Below are 13,012 nucleotides of genomic sequence, written 5' to 3'. Positions count from 1 at the left end.
ACTTTGCCAGCAACTCTGACCACGATGGAGATGGTCAGCAGAACTTGAAACAGTTCTTTCCACTTGGCTTGCAGGGGCTCAGTTCCATCTCTTAACATAGGCTCAGTCTCTGGGCTGGAACAGATGAACAGGAGTGTCCGGTCCCATGGGTCTAGATAACATGACGAATCTCTGTAGTTCCTGTAAAGCAGAGCCTAAACCATTAAACAATTTTGCAAATTAACCTTCCCTTAGTTGAATATAGGGACTTGTGTTGTTTCTCCACTTGTTGTATGTGGATTTTTAGTAAGGCCTGAACCCACATCATAGATATTTCTTGACAAACCCTGTTTATTTGTTATTTTGTCGATGAAGTGTGACTCTCTGTCTGATGACAATCTCAAAGGAATCCCAAATCTTGGAATTCCTGCATCTTGACTGTGTGAGAGGAACTTGAGCTTTTATAACATAAAGTGATTAACTGCCAGTCACAGATCTATAGGCCAGTTAGGAGCTTACCAGAAGCAGGCTGTGTCTGGATGCAACACCAAACAGCACCCTGGCAGTGCCAGTAGCTCATCACAGAGAGCTTGCACTCTCTGGACAGATTCCAGGCCTTATTGGGGAACAGGCCATCCTGCCACAGTCTCCCCCAGACTGCAGTCGGTCATCTTTACCTTGGAGTGGTAGTGCAAGTACCTCTTGCCTCCATGGATAAAAGCATCCTCATGTATTGGATTAGGTGCACTCATGTATATGTGCCTATATGTGTATATGAACACCAACAAAACAACTGTATTGCAATAAAGATAGGAAACAATCTAAACAAATCATCTCACTATGGAGTTACCAGTTTGTCTCAAAGATTGCAGGCAAGATGCGAGCCAGATCTCAGGGTCCCATGGAAGGGTCCACAGAAACAGTCCTTTGTTTGCAGTACCGCAGACACTTTCTTACCCCCCTTTCCGTCCTAACACAGGACTCTTCTTCTGTGCTTCACACACTCCTAGATGACACTGGATGACAAAGCATTTTAGAGGCATAAGGTAGATAAATTTGATCTCACAATCACATGAAATCCTATGTGGATTTCCCCACCAAACCAAACCAGGGAGGAATCTCTTCCACAAGCTGCAGTAGTCAGAGACACAGCTATTCCAAACAGTGCTCGCAAAATGCTGTCAAACTACTAGGACAGAATGAAACAGAGCAAGGATTTTTAGAGGCTAAAATCCTGCTCCGAGAAGAGGTTTACAGATACCACTTTGAGGAATGCTGCATTTAGGTTGTAATGACAGAGACAGAAAACGTGTTATGAGATTAATTAAGGGAGAGACGGTATCAGGCTCTGAGAGGCCTGTTTGTCCTTGGTATGCTCTATCCTAATGAAATATAACAAAAAGGTTAGCCTAGTAGTCATAAATTAGATAAAATGGACATTCGGGGGGTTGGAGAGCTGAGTAAAGGGGTTTTTAGTAAGACTTTCGCACGTAGTCAGGAAAAGTTGAAAAGTTTATGAAGATGAGGAGCAAGAAAATGACCCCCATGAGGCCGAAGAAAGTGGAGTGACCCCCAGGAATTTACCCAAAAGGATGACTCCGCCTCAAGCTCCACCTGAACCCCACCTGATATGAATATTATAACTAGATGATGTAATTGTAATAAATATTCATGTAAAATACTGTAATCCCTCACCAAAATTGTATAAATTACCTGACTTTTTACTGAGAACTTCAGAGCTAGTTTGTCCAGCGTGAGCTGGCTAGTTCTCCAACGTTGCTCAAAAAAAATACCTTTGCTGTTTAAAGACTTAAAACTGTCTCTAAGCAGTCATTTTATGCTGTTTTAGGCATCAAGAACACGTACAAATATGAACATTGCAAACTTTACAGCAATCAACGTAGCGAAAGCAGTATATGCTTTCAATTCTGCTGCAACTAAACTAACAGTAAAAGAAGCCTAAAAGCAACAAAAGACAAAAGATAACAAAACAAAAATACAATAGTCATTACACTGTCTGGTGTTCTGGCAGTATTACTCAGATGGCAGTCTGATTCTTGTGTATACACCACCTTTGGAGGTCACAGGCCGATTTTACAACAGTTCTTAACCGTGACAGAAGCTTTTCCTTATTGGTCTTTCTTGTTTACTTCAGATGATAAGGCCTCTTGTATTGGTGTGTCTCACTTGCAGTTGTTAAAGCATGTTCTGCTATTCATTCACTTCTGCACAAAGTTGTTTCCATGACTCTCAGCCTGAGTTCTGGTGGCACAGCTTTCAGGTCTGTCTGCTGGAAAGGCTTTCTGCAATCAGTCAATTTCTGATACATTGTTAGTTCACATTGAGAACAAACAGTGGCCCTCCTTTTGGTTCTGCCACAGCCCCCCAAGCTGAATCAGGGCACAGAGGGCAGGAATATTCACAGGCTGTGAGCCTGGAACAGGCCCAGAACACACAGGGGCCAACAGATAGTTCTTCTTTCCCCCCCTTTCCGTATTAGCCAGCTCAACGGTAGAGGGAAGGAGAGGTGTGACAGTGATTGCACGGACCCACCAGATTGGAGCTGGCAAATTGTTTATTAACAGACAAGCACACGTTTATATACCCCCAATGACATCAGAGGTTACGTAACCATAGAGCACGTGCTTCTTCCCAATGGTCACTCTTGAGCCTGTCCAGTGGGCATGCGCAGTTGAGCACTTTCTTCGGGGGCTTGCTGCAGAGACTACATTTCCCATCCTTCCTTGTGACATTCTTCCTGTAAGGAGTTAACCCTTTCCTCACATATCCCCCTTCTTTATTATAATAACAAGTTACAGAACAGTATAACTCTAAAACTTTTCTTAACATAAAACAACCTTATCTTAACTAGCTATACAAATCAGGGCCTAAACCTAAAGGGCCTGTATTAGAACTAATTACTCTATGCACTAAGTAACTTCATTAACCATGTAACCTTCATTAATCCAGGGTTTTTAACAGGTGGGTCGTGTAGGACTTTTAGATGAGGGTATGTATGTAACTGGGTGAAAAGCATCATCTTTATTTTAAGGGGAAATGTGTTAGGGTATGTATATTGTACTTAACTGTCATCTGGGGACATTGGTGTGGTTGAGGTAGTATTGTTGCATAATTGTACTTTTATTTGATGCATTATTTATATGAAGTGTTCTGGAATTCACACACACACACACATCTTTCCACTCTAACAGGTGGCCGCCACACTCACACTTCATGCACGTTTAAATCTTTATTCTGTTTTTGCCTTTCAACCATAAGTATAAATTAGCAGCAGTCATTGACTGTGTGTTCCTTCTGCTTCAGTTTCATCATTTGTCATTTCTGGTGATTGTTCCTGTTCAGAAGAAGAATTAATATAAGGCCTGACACACCTAGAGGGGATACATCTTAACTGGGTACCCATGGATATGCAAGCATATCCCTCTCCCCCAGGTCACGAGGTCCACAGGTCCTGTCAACTGTCCTGATATTAAGTCTTTTATCATGATCAGTGGTTTGGGAGAGAATAGCACCTTGGACTCATGTTGACGCTTGTATCCACTGTAATCCGTGTCATCACAGTTTAAAAAATTCAAGACATATAATGCTTTCCACAGGCATTCCTGTGGACTATGGATGGATTCCCCCTTTTTTTGTTTTTGTAACATTTCTTTTAACGTGCAGTGTGCTCTCTCGACAATAGCTTGTCCTGTGGGCGAGTGTGGGTCATGGGTTTACTTGTTCTAAATAACCAAATGGGAATTTTCTTTCCCCTGCTGCAATGTGGGGGAGGGATGTTGAATGGGGAGGACAGTTTTCTGCCTTGGGTGATTGACCTACACAAAGGAGCTGGCTGGCAGAACTACATTCCAGGCTGATGGCCCTCTCTAAGGCTGGGGGGGGGGGTAAGGAATTTTTCTCCCCTCCTCTCCTTGGAAAGCGGCACTTCGCTTTCTGCCTTAATGGAGGCAAGGTGTGTGCGTGTGTTGGAAAAGCTCTGAGGCTGTTTTGCTCTTGACCTGGTCATCTGACTGCTCTTCAGCCTCGGCTTGCCTATGTGCTGCTCTGTCTCCAGCCAGAATCTGCTCAGTTTTCATCGGAGAGTTTGTGCTCATCGACCAAAGGGAGGAGTCTTGGCTACAGCCAGCTGCAGACAGCGTGAGTTTAGTGAGAAAGAAACTGCCCTTCTTTCCCCTTTTCCCCTTCCCCTCCTCGTTGTGGGGGGGAAATTTCCATTGTCGGCTTCTCCTGCAATCCAGGGCCCCCACGCGGCGACCGTTAGAGCCCAACAGTGCCCCCTGCCAACCAACACCGAGCACCGCAGGCTCTGCACCTCCAATGATCCAACAGTGCCCCCTGCCAACCATGATTAGAATCGCGCTAGAGGACAGAGAAGTATCAAACTGTTTCCTTTTTGAAGGGGACTTTTGGGTATAGGATTACTGTTTAGTTGGTTTTGTGTTCTTTTGCTGTTTTTGCCAATATACATATATTCTTTAATAAAGGGTAGTTTTTTCTTCCTTTTTCCATACTTCCTCAATTGGAGCCTCTTAATTTCGGATTTACAATTGCTGAGAGAGAGGAGTTTGGTCTACCTCATAACTCATCCTCCTTGGCAAAACACTTCAGTCTCCTTAAACTGAAACAGTGTGGCATGCCTCTAATGTGAAATACACCCCAATCCTTAAGAAATGTTTTAACTTTCAGTGAGAAGTAAGCAGCACCATTACCTGTTTTTATAGGTTTTGGGACTCCTAAAACTGCGAAACAGTTAAGCCAATGTCTAATGATATCTCTTGCCCTTGATGCCTTAAGCCCCTAATGGTTTTTTATTTTTCTAATATTGGTAAGCCTTATAAGTTTTATAAGTAGGTTTTAAAAGCAGCAACTCCCCCTCCTTTGTCCCTTGTCCCTTTACCTTTCTCTCTAGCAGCCTTGTTTACACATTCCTTAACCCTCTTACCCCATTCTATGCTCCCTATATCAATCCTACTCCTGAATCCAGTAGAAATGTTTAGTCTTTTGTCAAGGCAAGGCCTAGATTGTTGGCAGAACAGCATATCAGGGCCTAAACCACAGAATACGGTCAAGAATTAGGTAACTATGTACCCTTTGTGCTCTGAGGGAGAGGAAGATGGGATGAACAGGGGGTCCCGAAGTGCACCCCAGACCCATTTTAAGGGGATGGACCCGGGGCAGACCAGAGTAAAGGCCACAGGGTGGACACATCTGGGATTGGATGGATGGTATTATAAAAATGTAACCTCTTGGGCACAGGGGCGCGCATCTTGTAACATCTTAGCCTTGGCAAAATAAACCCTTTCTTATCTCACCCCTAATTAACTGCTCTGGAGATTTTTTCAGCACTTAAATTCCACGGCAACACCCTCTCCCCTGTATGTGCAGTGGCATTAATATACTTAGAGTGGGTGTCTACAGTGACATGTACATATTTTAGTTGACCGAACTCAGCTATACAAAGTGACATCAGTCTGCCATATCTCATTAGCTATTAAGCCTCAGGGATTAACCCCTTCTTTAAATGGCATTGGGGCAAATTGTTGGCAGTCAGGATATGATAATGTCTCTGGCCTGGTTCATGGTAAGTTGGAATTGTCTCTTTAAGGAGCACGCAATTTGATGGAAAAAGAGGTGAGAGAAGCTATCATAGTGGTGACATCTGCTCTTTGATTGCCTTCCGCTATGGGTCCTAGAAGTTCTGTGTGAGAATGGACTTTCTATGATTGATAAGAAACCACAGAGTACGTAATTCTGCAAATAAGAATGGATTAGAGACACCTCGAAGGAAAGAGGCTTCGAGACGTGAGACTAATCCTGCAGCATAGTACGAATTGGTAACAATGTTCAGTGGCTCATTACAGAATAATTCAAAGGCCATGCGAATAGCAGCGAGTTCTAACACCTGTACAGAGCCTTTGTCGATGGTCTGTACTTGACTATTCCAGTGGCCTGTGACAGGATCTATCCATGTCACTGCAGCCTTTTTTGATTGTCCGGATGCGTCAGTAAAGGCAGTGATGCCTGCTACCAGTTGTGATTCGCAGCGGCGCATGACCATTAAAGGTAAATTCCCTATTTCTGCCCATAGTCGGTGTTTGGGAAAATGAATAGACAGGTCACCCATATAATCTGCCAGCGCAGCCTGGAATCCAGTGTCCTCTGCAAGAAACCAGTCCAAGTTGTCCTTTGTTGCTGGGATGTAGATTGCTTCTGGGTCCCGTCCATCCATCTCCTGCAGTTGCTCTAGACCTTTAATAACAAGCTTGGCAAACATGTCATTAATAGTCCACACAGTTTTAGAGGGAGTATGGGGCAGAAACAGCCATTCCAGAATTCTCAGGGGATCGGACTCAGTCTGATCCCATTGAAAAAGAACTGCAAAGGGTTGAAATTTGCTAGATATGAGAGCCAGGCGAGTGGGCAGGTCAAGATGTCATCGCCTGCCCTGTCTATTTTCAATGGCCTGCGAGCATACCTTTAAAACCTGCTTTGCCTCTGTTGTTAAAGATCGAGTAGAAGTTAAAGCAGGATCACCTTTTAGGAGCTCAAACAGTGGGTGCAGTTCCTCCGTGGTGATGCCCAGAATTGGCCGAAGCCAGTTAATGGCTCCAAACAATCGCTGTAAGTCATTTAATGTCATAGTGTCTGTTACCTTAAGAGTCAAAGGCTGTGGCATGATCTCTTGCTGTGTAATCTTCCATCCGAGGTAGGTCCATGGTTGAGTGTTCTGGATCTTCTCTGGAGCAATCTGTAGCCCTGCTTCTCAAACGGCATTGGTTAGAGCAGTCGTTATCAACTGTAACTCTTTTTCTTGGGCGGCAGCCACTAATATATCATCCATATAGTGATATAGGACAGCAGACAGGTAAAGTTTCCGAATGGGTTGTATTGTGTTAACCACCACTGTTTGGCAATTGGTCGGACTGTTGTGCAAACCTTGTGGCAATACAAGCCAGTGATATCTCTGCATAGGCTCCAAGTGATTTAAAGTAGGAATGGAGAAGGCAAAGCGAGGGGCATCATCAGAATGCAGAAAGATAGTGAAAAAACAGTCCTTCAGGTCAGTCACTAATAAGGGCCACCCAGCAGGAAGCATGGCAGGTGAAGGAAGCCCTGGCTGCAACACACCCATCGGTTCGATGACTGCATTAATTGCCCTTAAATCATGCAACATATGCCATTTGTCACTCTTTTTAGGAATAAAGAACACAAGAGTATTCTACGGGATAGAAGTTGGTCTTACATGTCCAGCACTCAGCTGTTCCTGCACTAGGCTTTGTAGGTGTACTAGCTGTTCCCTTTTTAGGGGCCACTGATCGACCCAGATGGGATCATCTGTTTTCCATTGTAGCTTTATAGTTCTGTGGAACAGCTGATCAATGACCCCTATGGAAAAGCCTGAGCATTTTTTGTTGCAATCTTCATAACTGTGCCAAATTGTGCTAAGATATCCCACCCCCATAAGGTACATGGCATGGGAGCTATAAAGGGAGCAATCTGGGCAGTCTGTCCCTCTGGCCCCAATACCATGTGCAGATATGTGCTCTGCCTGGGCCTCTGCATGCCACCTACCCACAGGATGGTCGACGCAGGGAACACTGTGGGCCAGTCAGAAGGCCATTCAGTGTCTTTAATTATAGACATATCCGCATCTGTGTCCACTAGGCCTTTAAATCTGCGCCCATCAATACGACATCATCATAGGCTGAGAGGCAGACATTGTCTTGGCCCAAAAGATTTGGAGCTCGCCTGTGCTTCCAAATGCCCCATTGCCTCTCTTGCCCTTGCCCAGGGGGAAAGCACTATAAAAAGGAATTAACTGAGCAAGCCACTGCCCTTTAGGAATGTGACAAGGTGGCACAGGCATCCGAGCCGTGATCTGAATCACACTATGAGAATCAGAATCAACCACTCCAGGTAGGATGAATAAACCCATCTTTGTAGTAGACGAACGTCCAATTAAGAGGGCATGGACCCGTACCCCCAGTGGCCCCCATACCCCAGTGGGTATCAGGACCACTGCAGTGGACGTTAAAGTCACTGGTTGGTTGGAGGCCAGGTCCAGGCCTGCGCTGCTGGTGGTGGCTGCGAATAAGTTGCTGGCCAATTGCTTTGAGCTGTACTTCTTTGATTGGCAGGGGCATGCGTCTTTGTGCCCTGCATCCAGTTTCTCTGTGGTGCAGGCTCTCCTCTATAATTGACCCAGGATCTGCATTCGCCAGCCCATTGCTTCCCTCTACCACATCTGGGGCAAGTTGTCGGAGGGGATCTTTTAGGACAGTTCTTTCTAAAGTGGTCAGGTGCTCCACATCGGAAGCAGCTGTTCCTCCCTTTTTCCCCTTCAGGTACTCCCAGAAAAAGGGGAGGGAGGTAACCCAGGTTCTTATCAATAATTCCCTTGGGGTGGATTAGAGTGAAACACACATCAGTGTCTGAAAACATATATAGGTAGGGTTTATTTTAACAATTTTGTTTTAACAGGTATGTTAGCATTTTGGGTGTTATCATATAACAATATGACATAGAGATAACCGTTGGGGGGGGGGAAATGCATAAGGGAGAGAAAGACAGGGTAAGGGTAAGGGAGAGTAAGGAAAAAGAAAAGATGAGAGTGGAAAAATGTATATAGTCACTGCCCACTGGATCCAGTGATGGAACTTGGTAATCCTGAAAGCAATGGTCTCGATTCGCTGGTGGTGGGCGAGAAGAAAAACCCCCAAAGAAGTTACCAGTTAATACATACCCCCAGCATACTTTTGCACCTCCCCCAGGGCGGGGAGTTGTTTTCATGGAATAGTGTCACCGGCCGTGCCATGAACCCCCAATATTTTTCCCGCCTTTCATGATTGGTAGAGTTCCTGTGAGGGGCATGGTAACAAAGTCCCCAACGTCTCGATCATCCCAGTGCAGAGTTCATGTAGAGGGCATGGTAAACTCAGCTCTTCCTGCCTTTTCAGGGCTTGACACCTTCAGCACTGGAGGGAGGGATGGGCCCAACTGCCCATCAGAGGTATAATGCAAAAGTCCCGCAAAAGCCTGCAAAAGTCTCCTAGAATGCATAAATCATTAACTCTTTCAGTCTCTGACATACTCACAACTGGGCAGCTAAAGCCGCGGCTAGTGAAACCGTATGGTGGTCAGTAGATCCCACATTTTGGCAAGCCCGCACCATTTCAGCAACTGTGCAATGCTCTCACTTAGGAATAGATTGCAAAGCCTGTCGGCAGTCACTATTTGCATTCTCATAAGCGAGCTGCCTAAAAAGCAACTCTCTTGCATCCTCATTCTCTGTCTAAGGAAGCCTGCAATCGATCTAGAAACTGGTTATAAGGTTCAGTGGATCCTTGCAAAACCTTAGCAAAAGACAAATTTGTATCTCTATCAGTGCTTGGGAGTTTCTGCATCGCTCTTAACACAAGCTTTGCAATCACCTCATAGATTTCGCAGGGATAATCTATCTGGGATCCAGGTGCCACATGCACCTTCTCCCCTGCTAGATGGGCATAAGTCATCCCCGCTTGCAAATTGCTCTGGTCACCAGCATAAGCCATGCAGCTTTCCTGAAAATCCGTAAGCCAGACACTGTACTGTGTAGTTGTTAACACCATTTTTAACAGTGCCTTCCAGTCATGAGGCATGAACACATGCGTGCTACTTAATGTCTCTAAGAAGGAAAACGTGGGGCGATCAAATACCACTCTCTTTAACTATCTGCCTCAGTTCCTTAATAACCTCATACGATAGACTTTGGAACTGAGGGGGTTGTCGAGGGCGATAAATGACAGGGCATGCATTTACCACCTTCCAATCGCCCACACGTAACACTTCTTCCTGGCACCTTTCCCACATGCCCATGGAAGCACCACCGCATGACCACCTATCCTCATTAGGAGGGGACATGACCAATTCCCTCCTTGTGTCCTCCATAAACTCACTGCCTCCCGGATCATCATACTCTTCATATGCCTCCTCAGGCAGGGACACACATGTCGGCGGGGGCAGAAGAGAAGCCTCCACTTCCGCCCTGCAACGGGAGCAACCCTGGCCACCAAGCAACCGCCACATGGCGGTTCCGCAACGGCTGTGCAGCAGGGGCGAGGTAATGGTTCCCCAAGAACCGCACACCGGTGACAAAGCAGCGCTGAGCCAGGTGTCACGTCATTCCCCCCCCCCGTTGTTGGCAGTAGAAGGGTGGCACTGGGTTGGGCGGCATGCCATCTCCTTCCCATTCTCCCTCCTCCCTCAGTCCCGAGGGCCCTCCCGCATCCTCACTTTTGCACCCCATCTCTGGGGGAACCCTCGGGGGAGCAGGGGCAGCAGGAGGAACAGGGGGAACGGGACCCATTGCCGTGGCAGGAGCTATTCTCCTTCGCACCGTTTTCAAAGCATCCATTATTTGCCTCCATGTGGCTAGGTTCCTAAACGCTTTTAAGTCTCTAAAAATCGCTCTCTCATAAAGTCTCTTGCCGATTCTTTGTCAAGCAGCTTGGCTTCCGTTATTTCTTTTTTCTGTCTTTTTAAAAACTGGTGTAAGGCTTCAGAATTCTGTTTCATCTCTCAGGAATTACCTCTCCCCATCCCTGGCTGCTCACCTCTGGATCGAGTGCTGAATTTTCTTCTTTTTTCCATATCTTTATAATTCTGACTCCTATAGTCCTATAATTCCAGAGGTGATAGGCGCGTGCAGCGTCCTCGAGGAGCTCCTCCTTTCCTTTGAGTTCAGCCGGGGCTGTCACCGGTCAGACGTCCCAGCAGCCTATTGCCCTGGTTCCTGACGTCTCTCCTAAAATCCCTGTTCCAGGGACGCCATTTGTGACAGTGATTGCACGAACCCACCAGATTGGAGCTGGCAAATCATTTATTAACGGACAAGTATGCATTTATATACCCCCAATGACATCAAAGGTTATGTAACCATAGAGCACGTGCTTCTTCCCAATGGTCATTCTCGAGCCCGTCCAGTGGGCATGCATAGTCGAGCCCTTCTTTCGGGGGCTTGCTGCGGAGACTACATTTCCCATCCTTCCTTGCAACATTCTTCCTGTAAGAAGTTAAACCTTTCTCCACAGAGGGGCCGTACCCTGCCTCCCACACTGTGTCCATTCCCGCCGGGCTCCTTTTGGGAACCCCCTTTTTCGCTGTTACAAAAAGTATCTTTCCCTGTTTTCAACTACTCCTGGACTCTGTCGCTATGGCAACGATTGCGAGCCAGAAGCCTGGGTAGGCAGGACAGTGCCAACTCGGGAGGCGGAGCGGCTGGCCCGGAGGCTTGCCCAGGGGTGCTTCCCTGTCTGAGATAGAGAGCCGCCCGACCCGGTCGATGGCTCCGCCCACGGCGGCTTCGAGGGTCCGGAGCCGAAGCCGGGCTTCCCCTCGGCACCAGAGGCTCTGAAGCCCCGCGCTACCCCCCTCACCGGGGTGGCAACGGAAGCCACAAAAGCTGCAGGGTTGGGGCCGTCTGTCACCGTCCCCTTTCATTCCCCAGCAACCGAGATAACAGTGGGGGGAGTGGGGGAGGTCGAGCCACCTTCGGTAACCGAAGTAGAAACCGTTTCGCAGCTTGCTGCAGCCACCCCCCCCCCCCCCCCCCCACTCCGAGCAGCAGTAGCAGTGCCAGTTATGACTAAGCCGCTTGGAGCGGCGGAAAAGTCCGGTGTGGCGTCACCCGCAGCATCCAGAGTGCCCGCAACGGCTGGGACGGCAGGGACGGCTCCCGCCTCCGCCGGTCTCGTGGACGCGGCAGCGCCTGGAGTCCCCCTCTTCGTGTATTCGGAGGGACCAGCCGGTCCCCATCCTCGCCACTCGAGCCGCTGACATAAATCTGACTAGTGGGACACTTTTCATGATGTTTCCCTCTATCTCTCTGTATAACTGACAGCTCTATTACTTTAGGAACTTTTTCTCGTGCTTGATGGTGATACCACTGCCTCAATAAAAACGCAGAAGGTCCCGATAGGACCTCCTCTATGGATTCAACACAGCCCATGATAACTATTAGGCAGGAAAAAAATGGAAGAGAAAAAGTTTACCGGGACCATGTCCCTTCAGTTATTAAACCAAGACGCAATACCCTGCGCCACCACCGACTTCAAGCGAGGGCAACCTCTACAGGAGAGGTCTTAGAGAGAGAGCATCCTCTTTCTCTTTCAGCCATACCGAGCCAATCCAAAAACCCCTAGCAAATCCAGGGAATATGGTACAGCCCACTGCTGCACCTCCCTTGCCTACAGAAGTAGCAGGGGGAACATCCACAGCCCCCTCTTTTCCCAGGCAAAACACCAAGTGAAGAAAATCGTCTTGGACAACTCTTCCACAAAAGTGGAAAGTTTCCTGCTTTTCTCCATGAAACAGATCCCACACTGACTGGCCAAACCGCTTCTGGGTCCCGTTTCCACCCACGAAAGCCACACCCCAGTCCTTAACCATGTACCCCCTATTTCTGGAAAAAAACACTTTCCAGTTGCTAGCAAAATTAACCAAAAGCTGCTCTTTTAGCTTACCTCTGTGTGTGGTTCTGAGGAGCTGGGCTTCTCAGGATCGGTGTGCAGGGAATTCTCCAAAATATGCTGGCAGAAGAAGAATTTTCTGCTGGATGAAATTTCCCGATCTGGAGGAGTCACAGGTCCCAATTTTTTACCATTCTCAGTGCCAAAAACTGTTGCCTGAAAGAATCGTTTGGGAGCCAAAAAATTATCAGGCAATTATTATAGAGATAAGATAAAATAACAGTTTTAATAGAAGGCCTTCAACCACCACGGGGGAACAGAGACACGTGCACATGTCCAGGGGGTTCCACAATTTAAGGTGTTTGCCCATCCAATCCCAGATCTATCCGCCTCCCAGATCCTCCCCTGGCACACCCCTCTGGAATTTGAGTTAGGGGTCCTGAGATCCCCTCTTCCTCATCTTCCTCTTCATCACAGCACGTCCAGTCCTTGGAACTCCTCCAAAGTTCTGGGTTTTGAAGGATGCTTTGTCTGTGGGGTATCTTGTTGTTCAAGCCAGGGTGCAA

At 47.1% G+C, this 13,012-nt stretch overlaps 1 protein-coding gene across 1 annotated transcript in view; it reads left to right on the top strand.

Annotated features, from left to right (window-relative positions):
* Positions 1-11,819, top strand: part of LOC135404736 (calsyntenin-1-like) — a 51,099-nt gene extending 39,280 nt beyond the window's left edge. Inside the window, 3 exon segments of the mRNA XM_064639480.1 lie at positions 9,975-10,099; positions 11,301-11,447; positions 11,672-11,819. Of these exon segments, the coding sequence (XP_064495550.1) occupies positions 9,975-10,099; positions 11,301-11,447; positions 11,672-11,819 (420 nt within the window).
* Positions 11,820-13,012: the final 1,193 nt, after the last annotated feature.

Source organism: Pseudopipra pipra, chromosome W (assembly GCF_036250125.1).
Source record: "Pseudopipra pipra isolate bDixPip1 chromosome W, bDixPip1.hap1, whole genome shotgun sequence".
NCBI classification, from domain to species: Eukaryota; Metazoa; Chordata; class Aves; order Passeriformes; family Pipridae; genus Pseudopipra; species Pseudopipra pipra.
The sequence above is the reverse complement of the archived record's forward strand: the minus strand, read 5'-3'. Positions and strand labels throughout refer to the sequence as shown.